The 27,287-nt window shown below is 41.7% G+C and overlaps 1 protein-coding gene across 4 annotated transcripts in view; it reads right to left on the bottom strand.

Annotated features, from left to right (window-relative positions):
* GNE (glucosamine (UDP-N-acetyl)-2-epimerase/N-acetylmannosamine kinase) overlaps positions 1 to 26,389 on the bottom strand; it is a 33,520-nt gene extending 7,131 nt beyond the window's left edge. The window contains exons 1-9 of one of the 4 annotated variants that reach the window (XM_087869560.1): positions 26,262 to 26,387; positions 20,808 to 21,013; positions 13,630 to 14,081; positions 10,253 to 10,405; positions 7,933 to 8,145; positions 4,584 to 4,671; positions 3,616 to 3,826; positions 1,180 to 1,309; positions 609 to 830 (exon numbers count right to left, since the gene is read on the bottom strand). In XM_087869560.1, coding sequence (XP_087725686.1) covers positions 609 to 830; positions 1,180 to 1,309; positions 3,616 to 3,826; positions 4,584 to 4,671; positions 7,933 to 8,145; positions 10,253 to 10,405; positions 13,630 to 14,081; positions 20,808 to 20,971 — 1,633 coding nt within the window. In that variant the 5' untranslated portion in view covers positions 20,972 to 21,013; positions 26,262 to 26,387. Of the gene's footprint in view, positions 1 to 608; positions 831 to 1,179; positions 1,310 to 3,615; positions 3,827 to 4,583; positions 4,672 to 7,932; positions 8,146 to 10,252; positions 10,406 to 13,629; positions 14,082 to 20,807; positions 21,014 to 21,551; positions 22,515 to 26,007; positions 26,144 to 26,261 lie in introns of those variants that run through there. The other 3 variants (XM_045780330.2, XM_087869562.1, XM_087869561.1) reach the window with 3 other exon arrangements.
* Positions 26,390 to 27,287: the final 898 nt, after the last annotated feature.

The raw sequence follows: 27,287 nt of genomic DNA, 5'->3' as shown, positions 1-27,287 counted from the left end.
AATGAGAGCTTTCTGGAATTTTCAGGTCCCACCACCCACTCCCAGCTTGGTGACCTTGAACCAGCCCACATTCTCAGCAACGATGGCAGTACTGGAAGGAGCAAGAGAAACTCTATTTTCAAAAAACTGTGGTGGTTTGTTTTGACCTACTCGGCAGCTCCTGGAGGACCAGCTCAAAGGGCTTGTTATGTCACCTACCACAGAACTTGAGGGGGCTACCCAGGAGGTGGGGGGTTTGTCAAGGACATTTAAAGGAAAAATATAATTCTTAGTCTCCACTGCCTAGGACAACAGCTGATAGTTGAGGCAAATATTATACTAACCAGAAAGACTGGGAGGAGAAGCTGGGAATGAGAAGCTTTGGGGAGTAAGGGCCTGACTAGCTCTGGCAAGTTCCTGGGAGTGTGAGGTCCACATGTATGCCCAGGGCAGGGCACACGCTCAGGAAAGCCCAGGAGGGTCCCATGCCCTCACATGGGGCTCACCTTCCGGCTCTGCTCAAGCAGGAGGTGAAGACTACAGCAGACTTACAAGCTGCCTGGCTGACGCTGAGGCCATGCCCCACGCACATTCTAGCTCCCGAAGCAACCTTCTCTTACTGCTCTCACCTGTGCCTGTGATAAGGGTCACAAAGTTTTCCAGGCCCTTTCCTTGGCCAAATTTCCTTTCCGCCAGGGCAGCACAATTGCCATCATTGTCCACCCACACGGGGAGATGCAAGGTGTCAGAGAGGGGGGTCCTGAGGTCCACGGAGTTCCATTCTTGAATCAGTTTGGTTGAATGCAGCACAATTCCTTCCCGAGGATTTACACGGCCACCCGTAGAAATACCTGAGCTCCACCACACACACGAGGAAAATAATTCTCATTAGGCTAGCTTAGAAAAGTGTGCCAACTTTCTGGGTTTCAAACACAAATTAATTCACCCAAGATCTCCTCAGACAAATATTACCAAAGATTGCAAGGAAATGTCAGGCATTTTGAGCTAAATCTGCAGCTCCCCACCAAAGTACCCATGATGATTACTGGTGTTCCAGAAAGTCCCCATGCTTGGGGCCCACAGATAGGACCTGGAGCCGCATACACAGGGCAGTGACCGGATGGTCAGTGATGCATCAGCACTCAGTAAACTGTGTGTATCGAAATGAACATTTCTTGAATATGCACTTCACAATCTTACCTACTCCCAAAATTCTGCAGTTCAGTTTTACAGCTTCCGCTGCAGCTTCCACACACATCTGTAGGATTAAATTAATCCTCTCTTCATAGGTTTTAGGATTGAACTGAGTATACTTCTTAACAATTTCACCCTGAAAGAGAAAACAAACAAGCCCTATCTCCTTGATCTTACCTAAGGAGCACCCCGTGAATCTCCTGACCTTTCTCATGCTAAGTCACACTGAGCCAGAGGACAGAGAGTACTTAGACTTATTTAGGCGACTGTTCGGGAAGGGGAGCCGTCCCTGCACAGGGCCACGAAGCAGTGACGGCTCCACAGCAAACCACGGGCTCCTCTCAAGCGCAAAGAGAACGCTGCCTAATCTCTGTCTGCATTTAAAGGTCACAGTTTCCCTTTCAGGTTGACAAAATTTCCTTGCTTAAAAACTAAGGCAACTAAATAAATACCCTAAGGAGGCTGAGCTTTAATCACCTCCCATAAAGGGAGCCAACAACAGCACGGTTCCGCGATGATTACATTACGCGCTTTGTGGGCAACCTCCTGGGTCCCCTCCCTCTTCGGGAGCTTTGTACTCTCACTTTGCTATCACTCAAACTTTGCTTTGCTGCCCCCCCCCAAATAAATACATTACTGTGCTCTGTGATATATTTGAATACTAGTCAAGGAGAGTCTCTCCAAAATCTTTTTTTTTTAATTTTTCTTGCTCTTCTCACTTGTGCATTTTGAGTAAATTTCAAAACAGTGTTGTCAAACTTTAAAAAATCCCCTTAAAATGTGGATTAAAATTATATTAAACTCATAATTCAATTTAGAAAGTGCTCACATTTTAAAAATACTCAGCATTCCCATCCAGGACATTTTTCAAGCCTTTACGTTATATGCTGAAGTTTTATAATTTTCTTTATATAGGTTACATAGTTTTTTGGTTTAGACGATTCTTAATTTTTCTGGTTGTTATTCTGAATAGGCTCTTTTTCCATTCTTTCGTTATTAATGGATTTTATCCATTTACAAGGGTTAGAGCGGTCTCTAATGACTGTCATTAAAAATAAACCTAGGGGCACCTGCGTGGCTCAGCTGGTTAAGGGTCTGACTTTTGATCTCGGCTCAGGTCTTACCCTCAAGGTCTGGGCTCCAGGCTGGGTGTGGAGCCTACTTAAACAAACAAACAAACAAACAAACAAGAAAGCAAACCTAAAGTCGTGTTTCTCTACTACTGACCGCAGCAGAATCATCTGGGCTTTGAATAAATATTGATGCCATGGACCCGCCCCCCCGCCCAGAGATTCAAATTAGTCTTGGGGTAGGAGCCAGGTATCTATGTATTTTTCAAAGCTTCCAGGTAATGCTAATGTGCAGTCAGGCTAACAAACACTCATTTACAGGAAGACTGCCTAAAACTTCATGTTAAGTGGGAAGTCACTGATATTTGTATATTTATCATAACACCTAACCATTTTACTCAGATGTCTTATTAATTCTGCAAGCTTGTTTATTCATATTGTCTATAACATTTTTTGTTTTACTCTGCGCACAGTCTCCACTTGTGCTATTTGTTCCTTGCTTTAAATAAAAGCACTTGCTTTTATTCCCTTTGTAACTTCCAGAATTATGTGCAATAATGTTGCAGAAGACATCTTTCCTTCTTGATTTTAACAGGAATGTTTCTAGAGTTTGACCACTACAACGGGTTCTGGCTAGTGATACAGAAAGATCATCTTTAGGTTAAGAAAATCTTCTATTAATGCTTTTTAAGGAATCTTTACAAAGGACAGCATTGGCTTCTTTTGAGAAAATTGCTTTGTTTCGCTTTATTTGGCCTCAACAGCTTCATTTTTTAAATCCTTGCCGTCCCTCATGGACTCTCCCAAAATTGTTTATACCTACAAGATTTCCAACAAAGGTCTTTCTGGTAGTTTTATTCTTAAGTCATCAGAGATCATTGTAACATGAACAATTTATGTTTTTATGAAGGCTCCCTCAGGTTCTCTGTCAACACTGTGTTAATCTTTTGGTTAAGGGGTTGAAGGTGTGCTGTCCTGAACTAAAATCATGTTCTAGCTAGAGGAAACGCAAGCCCCTTCACCATCTGCTGCTACCCTCCCCTGGGGAGTGATAGTAATCAGCACGCTCCATGCTTTACCACGTATAGAATTCCAGGTGTCCTGGATGGCAAGAGCCCTCTCTGGTGCCTTAAGGGGTCTCCCATTGTCAACTCAAGTCTACTGACTTGGATTCCCGGAGAATTTTACTTCTTTGAAATGTTAGTGCTTAGTAAAATAGTGAGACCAACACTGTAATGGATCCAAAAGTCAACACTGTGGGCAAATGATCACAAGCTCTAATGTATGTGTCTAGTCCTACCTTCCAACTATACTTAAAAAAAATCAAGTTTTTATACGGGATAAGAAATTAAGACTTAGAATTATTTTATACCTTCATGCTGACTATTGCAACTCGGAGGTTTGTCCCACCGAGATCAACAGCCAAGGCACTTAGAGTTTCAAGAATATGGTCAATGTCTTGAGAGATATTCTCCTTCACGGGAGGAAAGCAGAATTTCTTTTGTAGTGGCTCTTGAAGATCAATAGATTTGAGAAACTTCAGAATCCTCGGAACAGCATTTCCATCCCCATAGATCTTTGAACTGCAATATCAAAAAAGTCAATTAAATTAAACGCTTCTCTCATACATGGTAAACGATGTGGAGGACATGGTACTAGTAGAAACCGAGACTTCAGGTAATAAAGTTGTGCTGCTTCATTTTAAATAACATCTGGTATCTCTAGCAACACAGTAAGTACGTGCACATTACTAACGGAAGGTCCAATTCTACTGTTGATAGAAATACAGCTATTTTCAGCCTGAGATACTACTAACAAATACCTCTGTCATCAAAGACAAATAATCTTTGTTAAGCCAATTTCAGAACATAACATAGTTTGGGGCAACAAAGTTATTTACTTATTGCTTTTTTAATCTTTACATTCATGGGGAAAAAGAGTTATTTTCAGAATTTAAACATTTCAAACATTCAAATATAGGAAAATCTCATTAAATTCGAAATAGAAAGGAGAGCAGTCTAAATTACAATGCTGAACTAGACTATTTTTAAAGAAAATCAGTTATTTTCTAATATTTACAAAAAGTCAAAGTAGGCTAAAGAAGTATTTCCTGGCAGAAGTGCTATATTAATTAACTGAGACAAATAAAAGAAGTTATCCTCCATTTGAACCCTTGGTAGAATGACAGGGCTTATATTAGCAAGCCCTGTCTCACTAGCAGCTAGGGGACCCCTAGGGATGTAGAATGAAAGCTCTGTTAAAATGACTGAAGAATGATCACAGCTTAAAAATGGTACCCAGGCAGCTCCCCTTTGAAACACTAGAAGGGTGTATACTCACCAAGGGTACTGTTTACCAAACTGAAGGTGCAGTGCTTGCAGTATTTTGTCTTGGGTATCAGCATCCCGGACATGAAGGACGTTCTCCCCTAGGTGAACCCAGTGACACGTTACAATGATTTGGAAGTGGAAATGTCCAAAGAATTAGGAAATTAGCAATGTGTTGTACTGTGCTCATAATTAACCCTGGAACCCAGAGGACTTCAAACGAGTCTTCTGTTAGAGCAACAGCAACTCTTCTCCTTTACGCCTTTTAAAGCATTCTCAGCAAGATTTCCATGTATCAAATACTTAAGAACACTAGGGTCCTTTATTCCTAAAGAGAATAATAAGTCAAGTTCTTGTTGATTTATTGAAAGAAATGACATGCATGAATCTAGCACCCTCGAACCCCTCCCCCCGCCTCCAGTCGTCTAGTGCGTCCACTCTTTCCATCCACCCTGCCTTCCATCTACTCAGCCAGCTGTGCATCAGCTGCTCAGGCGAGGTTGGTCAGTCAGTCAATAAGCCAGTCAGCTGTCAGTCACTTTGTCTCCATATATTTTCTGACCAATGTGATGGAGTCAATATAGTGAAAATGGCCATATTTTTCAATAGAGCTGGCTAAGAAGAGAAGGGAAGAGTGGTAGCTAGAGAGAGGAGTGGGGTCGTTGTTTCTAAGACGTGAGAGGCCGAGGCATGTTTCAGCGATGAGGAGGCTGAAGATCCATGGCAAAGAAAGGCTGCCCCTGAGGTCCTGGAGAAGGCAGGACAGGTGGCGATCTAGAACACGGGTAGAAGGCTGAGCAGTGGGCAGGACAGAGAGACGCCATGCCCTCCAAAGTAAATAGGTAAGAAGGAAAGGATGGACGGGCACGTGTTTATCTAAGTGTGGTGACAGAATATACAAGTCTGCCTTTGACAACAGACGCCCTGCTGCAAATTCAGCGTTCAACTGTCTGTTCTCATTGTCCTTGAACTCTCAGCAGTGTTCAACACCACCTCTTCAAAACCATTTCTTTTCTGGGCTTTAATGCTATCACCTTCCTGGGCTTCCCCTGACCCCTCTGGCAGTTTCTTTTCAGTCTTCCTTGCCAGCCCCTTCCTCCTCACCGGAACTCTAAATGCCGACGGGCTCCAGCGTTGGTCTTGGGCTCCATTCTCTTCCCTATTTACATGTCACCCCCGGGCAATCTCATGTGGTCCCTTCGTTTTAAATGACATCTCTGGCAGAGTGCACCATCATCCTCCATATCCCTTCTCTGTTCTAGTATCAGAATTTTTAGCTGGGTATCTGATAATCCAGCTGAGGACTATGTCCTTCAGCGTCCCTACAGCTAGAAGGGACCCTGTGACTGCATTCTGATAAGATATGTGGAGAAATACTTCCAACTTCCAGGTGATGCTTTGAAAAGGAAGGACACGTTTCCTCTCTTCCTTTCCAACGGCTAAAACGGGGACTTGACAGCAAGAGTGGGGGCATCTATCAAGAAGACAGATGGAGGTAATTCTCTGATAACCACGGAGCCATACCAATGAGAAAATCTAACTTACTTAGGCACTATTATTTTGGCTCTATTACGGCAGATGTAATCACTCTCACCCATCACTCTCAAATCTCTACCTCCAACTCTGACTCTCCCTAGAACTATCTAGCTGTTGGCTTGCCATGTCTACTTTGAAGAGTACTAGGCATCTCGAGTTCAACATGGCCGTTAGAGAACTCTTCGTTCCACCCCTCCCAAACGTGCTCCTCCTGCAGTGTCCCGTCGTCAGGAAAGAGTACCCCGCTGCTCCGTCCAAAAATCTGAAAGTTTTTTCCTTTCACTACTCACATCCAAACAGCAGCAAGTACTCTAACAAACCCCGAATCTAAACTTTGTCCACCCCTGTTATTACCGGTGCTCTAAGCCACTATCACCTCTCGCAGGAACTGAAATAACCCCTTAATTGGTCCCCCCGCTTCCACTCCTGTCCCACCACATTCCACTCTCCACAGAGCAGCAGAGCGGTCTTTCCAAAATGCAAGTCACACCACGTCCTCCTCCCATAAATGGCTTCCCATGATACTTAGAAAAAAATCCCAGATTAGTCACCCTGGGTTACAAAGGTCTGCCTCCTTCTCTAACATCGTCTTGTATCATGCTTCTTCTTGCCCACCACCTTACAGCTACACTGGCCCTTGTTTCTCAAATACATCAGGCTTGTTCGCATCTTCGGGTCTTCATGCTGGCTGTTCCCTCTGCTTCTCTCTGATCCTCACATAGCAGATTCACTGTCACTCAGGTCTCAGCTGAAGTGTCATCTCCTCAATGAGGCCTTCCCTTACGCCATCTAATGTATCCCATCACATAACCTTGTGTTACAGCCTGCACGGCACACAGAAAGTCTGATACTTTTCTATCGTCTATCTCCCCTCCCACTGGAATAAAGTTACATGAGAGCTCTGCCCTGGTTAGCAGAGTTTACTGCCAGTGCCTACATATAGTAGGTGCTTATTAAATATTTTCTTAATGAATGAAGTTGAGAGAATTTCCATTCAATGGTTTGTATTTTCTCTGTGAAGGGGGGAACAAAGTAATATGTTGGGAATGAAAGAGGAAGAAGACCTAAAGGTAACAGAAAATTAGGGTAGCAATTATGAACACAGGAAGGGCAGAGCTGGAACTAACCCCATTGATTCTAGTCCAGTTCTTTGTCCACAAAGTACATACATTTTTCCATTAGCTACAGAAATATATTTGCATGGATACTATTAGAACTTGGACTAATATTAATAACAAGATCTAGCTCAGCTAGCAAATTCATTAACAATAATCCTTCTTACACTTTAGTTATTAAGGGGGCATCTTATTTAGAATTTTCATGCTCTAAAGTACTCACTAAATGCACTCTACCCAAAAATGAAAGACTAGCACTCATATACTTAAAACACAGTCATTCTGTCTTAAACACAGCCATCAAAGACCATAATCAGCTAACAAAACCTTAGCTCTGACATCACAAGGACAAAAATATTAAGTAGAGCCCTAAAAACTGATAATCATTTTGTGCTATTTAAAGATTTTAGGCAACAGGTCATTAACCTCATTCACTCACTTGTTCATAAAAATGCATGCCAGCACTGATACATGCAAACCCTGTAATAATTCACATATATGATGAAAAAAATGTCACAGATGTGTAAGGGGGAGCCCATATTTAATGCCTCTCTTCTCACACTTTCCTAGCTACTGCCTACCAAGGGAGGCAAAGTTGCTACTCTGATTGGTCAGACAGTAGGCCAGCAACCACACTGTGTTCACCGGTGGGCAGGAGCCACTGAGGCCACATATATTCCTAGTCAACTGAGACACAAACGGAGGAAATACCTGTTTCTCTTCCAATCTGACGTGTTCCTAGATTGATCACAGGTGTTCCAAAAGCTCCAACCTCGCGTACTCCACAGCTGCTGTTCCCAATCATACAACCAGCATGGGCGACCAACTGTATAAACTGGTCAAATGGGACATGTTTAACTGCACGGAAATTGGGATGGTGCTCTATGCCCTTCTTCCGCATCACTCGAACCATCTCCTTGCTCCCTGTGAAAATGAAAAGAACCACCTGTTACATGGTTTATGAGATAAACCATTTCCACTGGCAAGTAAAGCCCCACTTAAAGAAATCAGCCTATAAAAATTCAGGATGGTTATTAGGGAGATGGTAATTTTAATTACTGATCTTTTCAGGAATGATGAGTATCTAAAATGTCTGGCCAGCTCTCTGCTTCAACTCATCTAGGAACTTTAAACAGCAGCATTTGGGACTTTTCAAACAGCATTCAACAAAGTAAATACCTTTTATTAATGCCCCAATAAAACCTCTACCTTAGACAACAATTAAGAAGTTCAAGACAGGCCAGGAATCTCGAGCTCTTAAGCTGGGAGTTCCTAAATGGAAGGTCTCGGCTCCACACACCAAGCTGATCAGAGAGCCTCTGCCTCAGCTATGCTCCTATTTACCTGAACAACAGCTCAACTGGATAGCGCTCGCCCTTACCTGGACTAAGCTCCAAGAAGATACACGTAGATTCTGATACTGTAGCTGAATTTTATTTCAAATGCATGATTTTTTAAAATGTTACAAATGTGTGAAGGGGAGGCAATATTTAATGCCTCTAGGCTTGCCTCTTTACTCACCCTTTACTCACCATCTAGAAGGGAGACAAGGTTGCTATCACGATTGGTTAGACAGCAGGACAGCAACCACAGACCACACAGTGTTACCACACCGTGTTCACCAGTGGGCAGGGAGCTGCTGACTTACGAGAAGCTGGACATGCATGTGTTTTCTCTCTTTTTAACATTCTCTAAGTGGCGAGGTAGGTAACGGACTCAGGGTGTAACTCCTTACAGCAGGCCTGGCCACCTCTCTCCATGCCCAGTCCTGCCACAGCATGCCAGTCATTGACTATAATTATTGTAGTATTTGGTACACCAGAAGACAGTACCATTCCAAGATTCAGATCTGGGCTCGGTGAAGGCTTTCTCTGGCCTTAAGCCTAAACCAGACACTACTGCTATTCTCCTATGTTGGGGAATTAGGCCCTACACCACATAATGATAAAGGGATGCCATGATTATTTCCCAATTGTTCCTTGGGAACACAAAAACCCTGTGAGGAAGAGAGGTGAGCAGCAGACATGATTTAGGTATTCCTGGGACCCTTTATGTTCCTCAGGGAAAAATACCTCAAATTCTAAAGTGTATATAATCAGGAAAGTATATAACAGAATACTGCTGACAAAACTGAATGAGAAACATATTATTACATTACCAAATGTTTCTAGAAAATTGATAGAAGAATCAACATGAAGGTTTTTGAGATACTGGTACATAACCTGGATGAAACCTGGGTTGGGGGTTCTTAATTTCTTTTTTTCCAACTAACATCCTACGTTGTTTCCCCTAACAGAAAAGATTATTCAAGAGACTCTAAGAAAGGGATACTTTCAGAGTAAGATGGAGACGTCTTGGTATTGCAGAGAAGGGTCCTGCTGCCTTCATCAACAAATGCCTAAAAGCTCAGCAATGAGTGGTATCAGCTAAACCAGTAACTGAAAATTCTGCAGTGTCAGGCCCTGCTCTGCATTTCTCATTTGTATCTCATCTTCCCATTAACCTGCTGAGGTCGTACCAGCACAAAGGCTACAGTACCGTCCACCAGCAGGTGGTCAACCAGGTCAGGCTTGAGGATGAACTGGTAGGGGGACTCCAGATCTCAACTGCCTATGCTCAAGACTGAGGTATAGCTGACATAAGTAAGAGAACAAGAAATAACAACAGTGGCTATTTTACTGCACTCACTAGGCTCCTTATTTCCTAAAGACGCCCTTTCGCCTTCTAAGGTTAAGTCTTTTAGCTACTGCATTTTCTCATTGGTGGAAACGGGAGGGAAGAGACTAAATTTGGAACTACAGTGGAGTTTAGAGGAATTTTTTTGTAGTATTTCTTTCCTATTCAGTTTCTACTAAACTTGGCAAAAACATCGCACACTTCCATCTACTACAAACTTGGCGATCCCCTAACGACTGGAGTGCATTTCAGGACTACAATAGCTTCAATGATAAGATAGGAGGGGCAGTCGACAGAAGACATAACAGAAACATAAAATTGGAAAAGTAGGTGGCATCACTTCATTTTCAATTACCTGCATCAATGTTTGGAAACAGAACTAGGGTCCGCTTGTTAAATGAGATAAGCGCATCCAATGTTAATTCAAACATTTTAATGGAATGCTTAATGTCAGTGGTCACGGGGTGCTGCAGCGCAACAATGTAATCTTTAGATTTTACATCATCACCTGTTTAAAGAAAATCAAACCACACTGCTTCATTAGTTAAGAATCTTAAAGAGGAAGAAGCAAATTCTAAAAAGCAAGACCCCAAAGTCTGTGCTTAGAAATTCTAAGGAAAAACAGTTTGCCACATTCCAGGCAGAGTACCTGAATACAGGCTCAAACGGTTAAGAACTCACAGGAAAAAGTCCAAGAATCTAGCAAAGTTAACTTTTACAAAGGCGCTTGCTACTACAAATACATAACTTTAAACAGCAGTCACTAGAATCTGTTGTTTAAAATTCAAAATACTCGGGGCGCCTGGGTGGCTCAGTCGTTAAGCGTCTGCCTTCGGCTCAGGGCGTGATCCTAGAGTTCTGGGATCGAGCCCCACATCAGGCTCTTCCGCTGGGAGCCTGCTTCTTCCTCTCCCACTCCCCCTGCTTGTGTTCCCTCTCTCGCTGGCTGTCTCTATCTCTGTCAAATAAATAAATAAAATCTAAAAAAAAAAAATTTTTTTCAGAATACTTCAAAGCATTAGAAAAATGTAAATCTTCCTCATTTCTAACCAGTGTTTCTAATGAATTATCAGCAATATTAATGAATTGATGAAGCTCAGAGATTACTTTAATGCATAGTTAACATAAATAAAAGAACAAGAAATACCAGTAATGGCTATTTCCCTGCCGTGCACAGGATCATTACCTTCTCAGAGACACCCTTCCACCTTTTAAAGTTTATGTCTCTTGGCTACTGCATTTGCTCATCGGTGGGAACTGGAAGGAGGAGACTAAACAGGAAACCTCTTGCTCCTCGATGTGCAACTTCTGACACCACTCTGCTTTGCCTCACTCAGCCCTCTACACAACCCTGTCCGTTAAGGTATCATTGTTTTGTTTCACGTTGTACAGTTCTTGATTTACTGTGGTATTTCTTTCATTAATAGGAATGTAACAAGTCTTAACTTTTTGGGGGGGGGAGGGATAGAGGGAGAGGGAGAGACTACCTTAAGCAGACTCCAGGCCCACCACAGAGCCAGATGCAGGGCCCGATCTCACGACCCTGAGATCATGACCGGAGCTGAAATCAAGAGTCAGACGCTTAACTAACGGGGCCCCCCAGGCATCCCAAGTCTTTTTAACTTTGCTAATATTTTTACTAGGACTATTATTTATTCATGTTCTGATGACGAAGTTGCATGCTCTGAGTGGCCTACCCAACCCTAATTTTCCTATAAGCATAGCGATACCATCAGAAGTTGCAGGTGGAGAAGTGGTTACAGGTTTCGCACAAAACATACTGCCAGGGGTGGGTGGCTTAGACTCATTGTTTTTTCATTTCCACTGGCTTAAAAAAAAAAAAAATCTAGTTTTTGCTATTTTGTCATCCTTCTTTTCATAAAGAAACTGCTGAAGTGGTTCCAAATAGAACCTTAAGCCCCACAAGTACAATCTTGCCACATTTTGGTTTATAATGGTGATTTTCTATTCATTACATTCAGAAATACAAAGTTCTTCAGAATCCATCTAGAGCAAACAGTATAACCAGAATGTCAGAGTGTTTACTCAGAGCATACAAAAAGGAGGGGCGCCCGGGGGCTCAGTCGGTTAAGCGTCTGCCCTCGGCTCAGGTCACGAGCTCGGGGTCTTCAGATCAAGCCCTGTGTCAGGCTCCCTGCTCAGCAGGGAATCTGCTTCTCCCTCTCCCTCTGAGCCTCCCCCCGCCCCCCGTGCTCATGTTCTCATTCTCTCTCAAATAAATAAAATCTTTAAAAAAAAAAAAAAAAAGCACACAAAAAGGAGAGCCTAAAGAGACAGAATTTGTTCCATTAGCATTATGTAGACAGGCTCCTTGACAACTAATATCTGTCCAAGGGTAAGAAATACATAGAGTGGATTAACTCATTAGTAGGGAAGCCCTATTCCTTTCCTGTTCTAATGTGATCTAAATTAAAGATATACACAATCATAGGGCGCCTGAGTGGCTCAGTCGGTTGAGCTCTTGGTTTTGTCTCAAGGTCATGATCTTATGGGTTGTGGGATGAGCCCCATGGTGGGCTTCACACCCAGCAGGGAGTCCGCTTGAAGATTCTCTGCCCCTCCCCCTACTTGCTAAAAAACCCCATATATACACAATCACTAAATCAATTTTTTTTTTAAGCAGGCTCCACACCCAGTGTGGAGCTCAACACAGGGCTTCGACTCACAATCTTGAGATTAAGACCTGAGCTGAGATCAAGAGCCAGTAGCTTAACCAACTGAGCCACCCAGGTGCCCCACTATATCAATTTTCTATTCATTAATTTCATTATACTATAGATCCACCTCTTAAAAAAGGAGAGTCCCAAATGTCTAATATTGGTTTTGATTTGCCCTCTAGACAGTACTCTTGCTATAAATTAAGCAACTGACATTCTGTTTATAAAACTATTTTCTTTGCATCTTATTCAAAAAAGTTAATTTCCAGGAAGCTGAATCATTGATCAGTGAAGATTTCAGAATTCAAGGCTATTTACAGAGATAATACTAATGGTGCAACTATGACTTTTGCTTTAATTATAATCACCACAATCCCTTATATTAGTAAGTACTTATAGCTTACCACTTTCAACATTATCTGAGTATTCCAACAACCTCATATGAAAGACATTAAAATTAAAAATAGTTTTTTCAAGGGAGCCTGGGTGGCACAGTCGGTTAAGCATCCAACTCTTGGTTTCGGCTCAGGTCGTGCTCTCAGGGTCGTGGGATCGAGCCCCGAGTCGGGCTCCTTCGGGCTCCATGCTCAGCATGGAGTCTGCTTGGGATTCTCTCTCCCTCTCCCTCTATCCTCTGCTCCTCCCCCCCCACACCCCGTCCTCTCTGTCAAATAAATCAATCTTTAAAACGTTTTTTCATTCCCCAAAAAACAAAATACAGGAAAACAAAAACCAAAACACCCATAACAACTAACCAGAAGTAAACATTATAAATGATTGGTATACATACTTCCTAACCTTTCCATTATGTTATAGTTTTTATTAAAATGGCATATTACACATATAATTTTGTAGCTTGTTTTCCCCCCCCTTGTTGTTATACCAGGATCTCTCCTTGTAACTAAATATTTACCCATAGCATATTTAATGGATCAAAAGCATTCCATTCTATAAATATTCTAACAGAATATTCTCCCACAATAGTTTCTAAAAAAACCTGAAACCTATAAATGGAGAAAAACCACCATTAGACGGAATAAAGTGTGATACATACCTAACCACATCCGAATGACGCTCATGTAGTCTTTGTTCTTGGCGGAGAGCAGCTTGTCATAGGAAGGGCAGCCCGCCAGAAGGATGCGGTCATGGTCCTCACACATGGATATCAGGTGTTGCTCTGCACTTCGGGTGCAGCATACGTGGTAATGCGCCAGTTTTGTTATGGCATGTCTGATGGAATCGTCGATGGTCCCACTGACTTCCCCACCTTCAATGTGAAGGATTCGGATATTCATCAAGGCGGCAGATGTCGCCAGAGCCAGGGCATCAAACCTGTCTCCATGAACTATCATGATATCAGGTTTCAAGCGATTAAGGACATCTGGTAGCTTCACTAGGGCCAAGCCTACTGATTCCACCATGGCTGCCTCATCTTCCCCTCTAACGATCGTGTGTAGCCTCGTGTTAATGTCAAAGTCATCTTGTTCAATCATGCGGTACGTGTTCCTAAGGCAGAAGAGAAACAGATACAAGAGCGTGTTCTTCAACACAGGGCCATGAGAACATGTGGGAAAAGCAATCTAACATCAACCCTGCAGGGAGAAATATTTTATAAAATTTACTTATTAAAACAGACGAACTGAAGTGTAACTTACACACAAAAACTAAAAAGCACAAATCATAAATGTACAGATTGCTTGAGTATTTTACATGAATACCCCTGAGGCCACCACCCAGATCAAGATATACCACTTCGAGCACCTGCAAAGTCTCACCAGTGCCCTGGTCAATACCTGGATAAAGAAACACCTAAAGGAGAATTTTTTTTATGAAAACAGAGACCAGAGTTTTTGGTGGTGGACTTTTCTCTTTTTATACATTTTAAAAAAAGAAATATGCTACCTAATAAAAAAAAGTTACTTATAAAAACAAAGTGCTTTCTTTAAAAAAAAAAAAAAAAGGATATCAGGATACCTGTCACCATACTACAAATTTCTGAATGATGGAAATTATCTTCTGAATTTGTACTGTATCATTAATGCAGCATAATTCTAAATGGGGTGTAAATGTAGGTTTTACAGTATTAAATTGGCTACAAAGGGACCCTGGGTGGCTCAGTCGGTTAAGCAGCCAACTCCTGGTTTCAGCTCAGGTCAAGGTCTCCGAGTCCTGGGATCCAGCCCCAAGTCTGGCTCTGTGCTCAGCTGGGAGTCTGCTCCCTCACTCTCTGCCCCGCCTCCTGTAGTCTCTCTCAAATAAATTTTTTTTTAATTAAAAAAATTTAAAAATTGGCTAAGGGGCGCCTGGGTGGCACAGCGGTTAAGCGTCTGCCTTCGGCTCAGGGCGTGATCCCCGCGTTCTGGGATCGAGCCCCACATCAGGCTCCTCCACTATGAGCCTGCTTCTTCCTCTCCTGCTCCCCCTGCTTGTGTTCCCTCTCTCGCTGGCTGTCTCTATCTCTGTCAAATAAATAAATAAAATCTTAAAAAAAATAAAATAAAATAAAAATTGGCTATGACACACAATATCAAGTCTGTCTCATGCTTCAATAAAGCAGCAATTCTCAATGCCTCAAGTTTCCTATTACGACTAGATTTTAAAAAGATAGTTTTTCTAAATATACATATTTAGAATATATATAACATAATTCTATATTTTTATAAATATATTTTTAATTGGAAAACATAGAAAATTATTATCCATAAACCTAACACTCAGCAATATCAGTGTAAATCACTTTGACTTTTTTCCTAGCCACTTTATGTATATTTCAACATGGTTGAGAACAAAATTTTATAATCTATTTAATGCATTTCATATAATTTCCCAGATCATGAAAGATTCTTTACATACATCATTTCACATCATACGGATGTTCTAGTAGTCACTTTATAGATTCCCTGGAATTTTCCTACAAAACTATCATGTCTCTAAACAAAGACAATTTTTGTCTTTTGGTCTATTTCTCACTCTGTTGCACTGGCTGTTATGTCTCGCACAAGTTGAAGAGAAATGGTGAAAGCAAAAATCCTTACCTTGTTCTCTACCTCAGGGGAAAGCTTACTTTTACGTTAGCTATAGGTTTTCCCGCCACTGGCCTTTACTAGACTGGAATTTCCCTTCTATTCAAAGTCTGCTAAGAGTTTTATCATAACTGATTTAATTTTGTCAAATGGTTTTTTGACATCCATTGAGATGACCATATATGCTTCCCGTTTATTCTGTTAATATGTAACACTGATTTTCAAATGTTTTATCAATCTTGATTTCCTGAAATCAACCCACTTGGTCATGATGTATTATCTGTTTTTCATATTGCTGGATATGATTTAATATTTCCTTTCTTTTTAAGATTTTATTTATTTGACAGAGATAGAGACAGCCGGCGAGAGAGAGGGAACACAAGCAGGGGGAGTGGGAGAGGAAGAAGCAGGCTCATAGCGGAGGAGCCTGATGTGGGGCTCGATCCCATAACGCCGGGATCACGCCCTGAGCCGAAGGCAGATGCTTAACGACTGAGTCACCCGGGCGCCCCTAATATTTCTTTTTAAATTTTATGTCTATGTTCATAAGAGATGCTAGTCTGAATTTTTCTTACAATGTCTTTGTCAGGTTTTACTATTAAGATTATGCTGACTTTTTAAAGATTTTATTTATTTGAGAGCGAGAGTGAGCACAAGTGGGGGGAGGGGTAGAGGGAGAAGCAGACTCCCTGCTGAACAGGGAGCCCAATGTGGGGCTTGAGCTTAGGACCTTGGGACCATGACCTGAACCAAAGGCAGACACTTAACCAACTGAGCCACCCAGGCGCCCCAAGACTATGCTGACTTTATAAAACAACCTGGGAAAATTCCCTGCCCTCTATTTTCTAAGAGTTTATGTAAGATTGGTGTTATTTCCAAAGGGGAAAAAAAGAGACAAATCAAGAAGCAGACTTTTTTTTTTTAAGATTTATTTATTTGAGAGAGAGAGAAGAGAGAACGGGGGGGGGGGGGTAGCAGAAGAGGGAGAGAGAAACTCAAGCATACTTCACACTGACAGCGGAGTCCGACATGGGACTCGATTTCATGACCCTGAGATCACAACCTGAGCCAAAACCAAGACTGAGAAGCTTAACCAACTGTGCCACCCAGGCGCCCTAAGAAGCAGACTCTTAACTGTAGAGAACTGATGGTTACCAGAGGGGAGGTGGAGTGGGGGGTGAAATAGGTCCTGGGGATCAGAGAGTACACTTATCATAACAAGCACTGAGTAAAGAATTGTTGAATCACCATATTATACACCTGAAACTAATACAACACTATATGTTAACTGTACAAGAATTAAAATTAAAAACTTAAAAAAGATTGATGTTATTTCTTGCTTAAATGTTTGATAGAATTCATAAGTGACATCTTTTTTATAGGAAATTTTTTATAGGAAGTGTTTGATATAGATATTTTCTATTTCTTCTGTGTTGGTTTGATAAGCAGTGTTTTTTCAAGGACTTTGTCCAAGTTATATAAATTGATTGCCAACTTTACTGGCCTAATATTCTTTTATTCTTCTAATGGCTATCAGATCAGTAGTGACATCTTCTTTGTCATCTTATATTGGTAATCTGTGTTCTCCTTTTCTCAGGCTGTTAGGAATTTGTCAACTTAATATTTTTAAACATAATTCTCTATTGCTTAATCTACTTTTATGTTTCATTGATTTCCACTCTTCGTTTCCCCCCTTCTACTTACTTAGGGGTTTTCTCATCCTGTTCTTGTTTAATAAAGTGAAAAGAGACCACTAACTCTAAACTTAAGATTTTATTAGAGAGAGAGAGAGAAAAAGAGAGAGGGGGAATATGCACTGAAGCAGTAGGAGCGGCAGGCAGAGGGAGAGGGAAAAGCAGGCTCCACTAAGCAGAGAGCCTGACGTGGGGATTGATCTCAGGACCCTGGGATCATGACCTGAACCGAAGATAGATGCTTAACCAACTGAGCCACCCAGGTGCCCCTCTAAACTTTTTAACCAAAGTATCTAAAGGTAAAAATTTCTTCAAATTATTCCTTCATCTATACCTACAAATTTTGATATGTTGTAATATTTATTATTCAGTTCAAAAGATTTTTCTAATTTCCCTTAGAATTTGTTTGGTCCATGGGCTTAGAACTCAACAGTAAAACAACTTAAGAGAGTGAGTGCACATGTGCATGCGGGGGGAGGGGGCAGCAGGGTGCAGAGGGAGAGGGAGAATCTCAAGCAGACTCCACACCCAGCACAGAGCCTGACATGGGGCTTGATCTCACGACCCTGAGATCATGACCGGAGCCAAAATTAAGAGTCAGACGCTTAACTGAGCCACCCAGGCGCCCCTTTTCATATATATATATATATATATATATATATATATATATATATTATATATATATATATTTATTTATATTTATTAAAAAAAATTTTTAAACCATCTGACTTAAAATTAACTAAAGACTTTAACAGATACCTCACCAAAGATCACGTAAAATTGGCAGATAAGCATATGACAAGATGCTCCACATCATATGTCGTCATGGAAATGCAAATTAAAACAGATACTGCTACACACCTATCAGAATGGCCAAAATCAGAATGTTGATATCACCAAAAGCTAACAAGGACAGTGGAGCAACAGGTACACTCACTCATTGATGGTTCAAATACAAAATGATACAGCCACTTTGGAAGACAGCTCAGTGGTTTTGTTTGGTTTATTTATTTATTTTAAAGATTTTATTTATTCGACAGAGAGAGACAGCCAGCGAGAGAGGGAACACAAGCAGGGGCAGTGGGAGAGGAAGAAGCAGGCTCCTAGCGGAGGAGCCTGATGTGGGGCTCGATCCCATAACGCCGGGATCACGCCCTGAGCCGAAGGCAGATGCTTAACCGCTGTGCCACCCAGGCGCCCCCTCTCAGTGGTTTCTTATAAAACTAAACATATTCTTACCATACGAGACAGCAATCAGACTCCTTGATATATCCCAAAGGAGCTAAAAAAATTATGCCCACACAAAGCTCTGAAAAATGGGTATCTGCAGCAGCTTTATTCATAAATGCCCAAACTTGGAAGTAACTAGTATGCCCCTAAGTAGATGAATGAATAAATAAACTATGGTACATCCAGAAAATGGAATATTATTCAGTGCTAAAAAGAAAGGACTATCAAGCCATGGAAACACATGGAGACATGGAGACTTAAATGCATATTACTAAGTGAAAGAAACCAATCTGAACTGGCTACATACTATATGATTCCAACTACACGACATTCTGGAAAACGCAAATCTATGGAGATAGTAAAAATCTACGGAGATGGTCATAGAACATATTTTTAGGGCGGTGAAACAATTCTGATACTATAATGGTAGATACAATTCATTATACATTTGTCCAAACATACAGAATTTACATCACCAAGGGGTGCCTGGGGGCTCAGTCGGTCAAGCACCCGACTTGATTTCAGCTCAGGTCGTGATCTCGGGGTCGTGCAATCAAGCCCTGCATTGGGCTCCACGCTGTGGGTGGAGCCTGCTTAGGATTCTCTCCCCCTCTCCCTCTGCCCCTCCCCATGCTTGCATGCACGCACATGCACGCACACGCTCTACTCTCTCTCTCAAAATGTAATGTAAACAAATGTACCCCTGGAGATGGAGGGCTGACAATGATAATGGTGGACACTAGGCATATGTGGAGGCAGAGATGTATATGGGGTAACCCTGGTACCTTCTGCTTAATTTTGCTGCAGACCTAAACTGCTCTAAAATGTTTTAATATTTTGTATCACCGACTCATATGAAATAAATGAACAAATGAATTTCTAACTAGTCTGTTGTTACTTATTTCCTTTTTCACCCAGTTCTTAAAAGAGTATAAAAATGCTGTCTTTTAAAAAAAGGATCCAAGTAGTTGAAATAGAGGGTAGCTTATTTTTTTGTTTTAATGTCTTTGAAATATAGATAATACATTCACATGGTTTAAAATTTAAAATACAAAAGGTTCTCCAGTGAAAAGGCTACCTTCTCACTTCTGTTTCCCAGTCATGCAGTTCCTCTCCCAGAAGCAACCAACTTATGTCAGGATGTACGTTACGTGACTTTTCCATCAAGTACCAGTCAAGTGGCCTATTTAGCAGTCTCACGAGACAATACTGCCCTCCCACCCTTACTTACTGTGGCAGACAGGGAAATGTAACACAATTTCCTTGAAAGCCTCTGTCCCACTAATCTTCCCGTCGAACTTCTCTCAAAGAAGTAAATGAACCAACTTAGACTTCAGTTCAGGCCCTGGTTAAAATTTCTCTTCTACTTTGTCCTATGTAAGGAAACCAGTGGCTTTTCTTAGATAGCAAGGATTCATTGCACATTTTTAAAACCTATGAATTTTTGAGCTATGCATCAGTTTCTTCTCTACTAAGTATTTTCTTAGAGAAAATTGGTTTTTAGAGGCAGGTTTTTGTTTGCTTTTGTTGTTGCTGTTGCCTTGCTTTTAAAGAATAGTCTGAAAAGGCAATTTTACTTCAATACAAGCTTCTTTCATATATAATACGGTATTTGGAAGCTGCATTAATGTTTTTATGCCACAAGAGTGCACTAAATGCCATTTTATTACCCAGAACAAAATGAATGTTCATCTTTGGTTTAGACATTCTGTTCTAAGATTTCCCAACTTTCATTTTTCAGATTGAGACTGTGATCAATAACAAACCTAATGATAAACACCAAATAAATAGCAATGGCAATATAACATTCTAATTTATCTTGTAAATTACATTTTAAAAATCTTGTTTCATATCTACTACTTTATATGCTGTCAGTAAATACATGAGTTTTAAGAAAGTAGTACCATTAGAACTCACAAACATATTACAGGAAGTTACATTATTAGAGTCACACAACATATATTTATAAGTGGCATTTCTCCTGAATGTAACAATAACAAAAATATTTATAGCTATCATTTATCAAGCACCTATTAAGCAGCTACACTGTGACGGACACTTTATACCCCTATCTCCACACATTACAGTAACCAGTAACCTACAACACAGGTTTTCACTCCGTTTTGTAACTGAGGAAACTGAAGATGCAACTTCTCCAAGAACACATAAAAACTAAGAGGGAGAACTGGGATTTGAAGATACGTCCACATGGCTGTAAGATCCAAGCTCTCTCTAGTACACCATGTTGCAATGAAGCATATCGTAAGAAAATGCTTTCCTCTTACCCATAGTCATCTATCAGGTGAGAGCCAAGTACCACCACATCAAGTTCAAAGAACTCAGGTTCCATTTTAATGCCAAACATGATCGGGGCAAGTTTAGAATAATCAGCACGGTTGCAAGTAGCAACACAAACCCGAAGCTTTCGGTTATTCCCATTCTTCTCCATGACTTGTTTCTTTTGTTTTGAGAGGTTCTCAAAATAGAGTTCCTAAAATTGCAAAAATAAAAATTATTTATCATCAGAATGATAGGTCCTAGATATAAACACAGAATTTTCTAGTTCTAAGCCTTTTAACCACCATTTAATACAGTGCTTTTTAACCTTTTTTCCACCCCTGCTCCTATGTGACACACCCACTGGGATTTTTAGAGCTAGGAAATTCCTTCGGACTAATTCCACCCCTTTCTCTCACACTTACGAAAACACACTGGAATGCAATTAAGAAACAGTGACAAAAATCAGCTCCCATTTAAAAGGCAAGCACACATCAGCTCTTTATTAGTTAGAAATTACTTAACATACCTCACAACGGATCCCAACATACGACTACTGAGAACTGATCTAGTTCAACTCCCTCTCTTACAGAAAGGGAAACACACGTCTTGAGAGAGGAAATTACTTCCCCAAGATTCGAGATAACATCTTCTAAGGGATAAGATCTGTTCACCCTCACACTAAACACCCACTATATACAAAGCACTGTGATTAACGTTAAGGAAGAGAAAGGTAAAATAAAAAACCCTACCTTCAAGGCCTCATTAGCCCCTATAGCCAGTGCCCACAAACTTCTGACAATTCCAAATGCCCACCAGGTATCTCCAGATTTGTACACACCATGAAGTCAGTGGCCCAAACCGAACTCATTTTCTTTTTCTTCATTTCTGTTCCTCCTTCCTCGTTCTTTCAGTTATGACTTCCATTCATCCAAATGCCTTGACCCTTGACATCCTTGTCTTCTCTGTCCCTTACTCTGTACCTCCTAAAGCCCTGTCAGTTCCACCTCCTGAATATCTTTCTTTTTTTAAAGTAGGCTCCATGCTGGGAGCCCCAGTGCAGGGCTTGAACTCACAACCCTGAGATCAAGACCAGAGTTGAGATCGAGTCAGATGCATAACCAACTGAGCCATCCAGGCGGCCCTCCACCTCCTAAACATCTTTCAGATCTAGTTCCTTCTCTTCATCCCCACCAGGACAGCCCCCAGTCCAACCTCTCATTTTAGGTCTGAACCCTTGTTAACAGCTGCCAAAGTAATTTGCCTGTCTCTACTCTTGCCCCACCTCCCACAGTCTTTCAGAGTGATCTTTCCAAAGTTCAAAATTTCATTATCATGCTCAACAGAATACACAACCTATGAATAAAGTCCAAATTACTGACCTGGACCTACCCCATCTTTCCAACCACTTTTCCTTGACCTACAATTACCCTTACTCTGTGCCAAAGCCATACAAAAGCACCTGCAGTTCAACCAGTGAGTCTCCAAATCTCTGTGCCTTTCTAGATATAAGTACCTCTAGGTAAAACTTCCTTTCCCTCTGGCCTGGGCTCCTCCTCACTTCGAAACTCAGTCTAAGCTTGGCCTCTTCTAGAAAACCTTTACACAAACTTCAGTTCCTCTTCACCTCACCCCTTTTAGCTGCTGCCTTCCTCTGGGCACTATGGCCCTACCAAACACATATAGACTTTTGCTCAACTCCTCTGCCCACGCCCTCCCTCCCCCCATCTATACCCTCCATTCAAAGTAAAAATCAGGGGCAAGGGATAAGAGCTGTTTTATGGAGCATTTTAAACTTCTCTATATCAGTGTAAATTGATTCAATGCTTTTGCTCATGGATTCAATGCTTTTGCTTCAGGAAGTGTGTCAATATTAAGAGTCTGTAATCAGGAATACAGAGAAGCTTGAGTAAGGATGCCAGAAGGGGAGCTGCCCTTTAGATCAGGGAAAACTCTCAAACCCACTGGAAATCTTATCAGCTGCCATCTCATCTCTGTAAGGCTCGAACTTCTGTGAGCACACAAACTGCCCCATCATTAGGCCCATTCCGAACTCACCGATCTCCAGTAAAAGCTAATTCCACCCAACAGAAAACACTTAGGATATAAGGAAAGAAGTACTCTGTCCAGAGAGTTGTATTCATAAAATCTAAGCACTACCTATTCATTAAAGACAAAATTACTTTTCCAAAAATGGTTGTCTTAAATGGTCTTGTACATAACCCTTCCTTCACTGATCATTAAATTTGAGCTGAACAAACTGGTGGTGATATTCAACTTGCTGGGCGAGGCAAAGCAAATTTTTCATGGTTGGTCAATTTGTTTTTATTTCAAAAGAATGTAAACTCCACCTCACAATACTAAAATGCTTAGTATTTACCAAGTAACTCAAAGGTTATTCTACCAAAACTGAGAGTAAGCTGGCCAAATAAACAAACTATAAAAAAAGGCAAAAATGTTACTAAGGTCAAAACTTTTTTCAGGAAAGAAGTTAAATCTTTAAGATATAGTAAAATGCCTTTTTAAGGGGAGAACTTTGGGTTTTTTAAAAATAATTTTAACTAACTTATTTTTTTCTTAGATAGTACATTCGCATGGTTTAAAACTGAGAAATCACAAGAGGCTATATATAGCAAAGTCTTCTCATCTGTGCTCCCCAGCTACGTAGTTGTTCTCCCTAGAAGCTATGAGTTACTAGGTTCTTATCTATACTTTTATAGGTAAACCATGCATATATAAATAGATATATTTGCTTATGAATACATACAGCATATATTATACAACTGATAACATTCTACAAATTGATGTTGCACACCTTGCTTTTACAAATGCTTTTAATTATGTTTCTGAATTGAATGGTAAAATGGGAAAGTTTAAAAGCACTGCAAATATCCAAAGTGTAAAGTTTTGAAAATTGCTGGCCATCATCTCTTTAAATATATGAAGGGTTATGACAGACCCAATAGTAAAAATAATCAATGTCACATTTAGTATCTATTCTGTGTGGAGCACTATAAAGAAAGCTGAGAGACACACAGAACTGAGAAAGATCCTGTCTCTGATCTTTAGAAACTTTAAATCTAGTACGGACACCAGGCCACATAATGGATCTTAACTAGCTTACTTTTCCAAAAAGAAGCCCCGGAAACAAAATTAGTAATTATTTTCCTCATCCCAGGATACATTATTATTTGCTCTGGATAAGAGGTCATACCCAAAGATACATTTTCAACTGAGAACTGTGACCAGAGTCCCTGTGACTAGTATAGAATGAATAAATGGCAAAATAATGAATGAGTGGCAAAATGGACTTAAACTGTAATAGGACAATTTAAGTTGCATGAAGTACAATGTAAAGCAAACAATATAAAACTCGATTCTTTACAAGGTGGAATACCAGACAGCAATTAAAATAAATGGACTATGTCCATATTTGTCTATATTAATAAATCTCAGAAACAGAACATTAGAGGAAAACAGCAAATTCTAAAAAGTTAGATACAACAGGGTACCATTTTTTGTAAGTTTTTCAAAATGTATAAAACATCACACTATGTTGTTTATTGATCTACAGTAAAGTTCCACACCAGCTCAGGAAAGTAGTTACCTTTGGAGAGGGAGGGAAGGGAAAGCAAAATGGGGCTTTTCAGGCTTTAGCTAACATTTATTTTTTTAAAAATCATACCATAAGCAGAGATGTGAAACAAACATGATAACATTAATATGTGTTAAATCTTGGTGACTGGTAGAAGGTGTCATACCGTCTTCTGTCCTTTTAAGCACATGTGAAATTTTCATTCCTAAAAACAAGAACTCTTTTAAATAGATACTGTGACATAAGTATGTTGTCCATAGTCCCCTAGAGCCTAAAGCTCAGAAAGTCAGGAGGAATTGGATATTTGCCCCCATTTCACCTATCAATTCCAAAATTGTAACTAAAATACAGATAAATGCCAAAGAAGTATTCTTTCATCTTGAATTCACTGGCAACCTCTGAGAAACACAATTCTCAAAGGCCACACTTCCTGCATTCTTTCAAGACTGACCATTTTAAATACTGACAAAAGGTGATCAACACTTTCCAGAATAATATTCCACTCAACTGTGGAAAAAGACTCACAAACATTTGGCTCAGTCACTGAGCAGAGGAAACAGTAACAATAAACATCTGAGAAGTACTTCGGAGGTGCTAAGCACTGTGTTAAGAGCTTTATAAGCATTAACCATTTCACCCTGACAGCCCCCTCACTAGCCCCATTTTACAGAAGGGGGCACTGAGGTACAGCCAAAATAATTTACTTGCCCCAAATCACAGTTAATAATTGCCAGAACCAAAACTCAAACCCAGCACGCAGGATGCTGCCACATCTAGTGTTTGCCTAGTATCTGATCATTAACATCCATGGACCTTCTTTGGGCCAGGTCCAGCCAGGCCCCATGGCAATGAGAACATGATATATCACTCTTCCCTCGGTGCAGCGGGGATGAGACTCGGGATTAAGGAGGAAGGGCTAATAAAAGCGGCCTGAAATTCAGAAACCTATTCCTGAGCTGTAGTCTGCTTTGGCTTCTTCCAGAGCCTCTACGGCTGGGTTAAACAGTTATCTAGACTGCTAAACGGCACCCCTCCTCTCTTTCAGAAAAGCCAATACTTTATCGTGCTCTAACAATTATACGCGTGTGCTCAAATTTGGGCGAAAAAATAAACGCCTATCAAACTAGTAAGGAAGCCCAGACTCAGGACGCCGTCGGGGTTGGACGCAGACCTTCAATATCATCTTTTAGTTCAACCCTTTACACCCCAGGGCAACTTGTCTGTCAAGGAGCTCTCCGCCCTCTCTTGCATACCTCCGTAACAGAAGCCTCACTATCTCCCAGGGCAGCCCGCTTCCTTAATGGACAGCACTGCCCGCGGGCTGGAGTCATTCCGGGCCGCCAGCTACTCGCCCGGGGCCCGCAATGAACCTGTCTGCTCCGCGGGCCACAAGACGGAGCCCGTGACGGGAATACAGAGGGGCCCTGGCACGCAGGCCCGCGGAAGACAGGGCGAGGCCTGGGTCTCGTGCGGGCCTGGGGACGCGGGGAGGTCCGAGGCCGCCGCCGGACTGGGGAGGCCACGAGGCAGGGGCCGGAGAAGGAGGCCGTGGGGGCCTGGAGGATGCTCTCCCCGGCCCGTCCCCGGGGTCCAGGCCGACGCGGGGTTCTCACCAGACGCTGGCGCGCAGCTCCCTCCCACGCCGCCGCTGCCGCCGCCGCGCCTCCCGGGCGAGAACCCAACTGAGCACCAGAAGGTGGGCCCTGCTTCCGCAAGTCGTCGGCCACGCGCGCAGAGGGCTCTCGTCTCGACCCCAGCCCCGCACGCCCCTGCACGCCCACCCCCAGCACCGAATCGGCGAACGCGCCCTTACGTAACCTGAGAGCGGCCCTGTGATTGGCTGCGCCCGCCCAAGCCCCACCCATACCGAACGGTTTTTGGAAGGGGCCGGGTGAGGGGGTGGAGTGTGTTCCGTTGTCGTGGCGGACCGCGCCAGCCTGTGTTCCCGCCCCGACGCGTTCTCCTCCGCCGCCACAGGCACCCTGGGGAGCTCGCGTCCTCTCACGTGGTAGTTGTTTTGGCCTTGCACCCAAGGGAGAATTACGCCTTCTCTTCCCTGAGGCATTTCATAGACCCTGACCAAAACAATACTGTCGTGCAGCCGGTCCTTCCCAGAGCCATCTCTTGAGATAAAGCCTCGCCACTCCAGGACCACGTCTGCTAGAAGACTGACGGGACTGTTGATAATGATCCAAACAAGGCAGATACCGGCTGATCATCAAGCGCTCCGCCTACGCCTCCCCGTTAGGGAACCTCCCATCGGTCCGCGCCCCAGGACGTCCAGAAGGGAACTTGGCGGCCACAGAAAAGGTGGCGGAATAGGACTCCCACGGCGTCTGAGAAAGACTTTTTAATGATCTTTCAAATTACCGAGTCACCAATGACAAGCTTCGAATGAGCTGGTGTTACAAAACATTAAGACATTTTTTTACAACCATTAAGTAATTTACCACAGGTGAAACTATTTAACAACTCATCTAGAGTTCTTGCTATAAAGCGAATTTCAAATCCAATCAAACTTTCGCATTTCATGTATTTCAATTAATGATGAAGCTGTCATTTGCAGAGTACTTATGAACTAGCAGTTTCCCTGCAACTAGCTTGGACCTACTAAAAGGTCCTGTCAGCCACAAAAGGACAGACTTTAAGGGGATTTGTGTAAGGAAGTGCCAACAGATTTTTTAAAATATCAGTTTGGCTAGTATGTGGAGAATGGAGTGGCACTGAAAGAATGGTGGCAGTGAAAAAAAATAGTCTGGAAGGTACATAAAAAACTGGTCCCACTGATAGCGCTGGAAGATGGATTTTTGCACCAAATACCTATTTATAATATCTTTTGTATTTTGTAGTATATGCACATATTCCTTATTAAAGAGAATAAAATGAATTGTAA

The sequence above is a fragment of the Ursus americanus genome, chromosome 18 (genome assembly GCF_024610735.1).
Source record: "Ursus americanus isolate L20-20 chromosome 18, mUrsAme1.1.p, whole genome shotgun sequence".
Classification (NCBI taxonomy): Eukaryota; Metazoa; Chordata; class Mammalia; order Carnivora; family Ursidae; genus Ursus; species Ursus americanus.
This window is presented reverse-complemented; position numbering and strand designations above follow the sequence as displayed.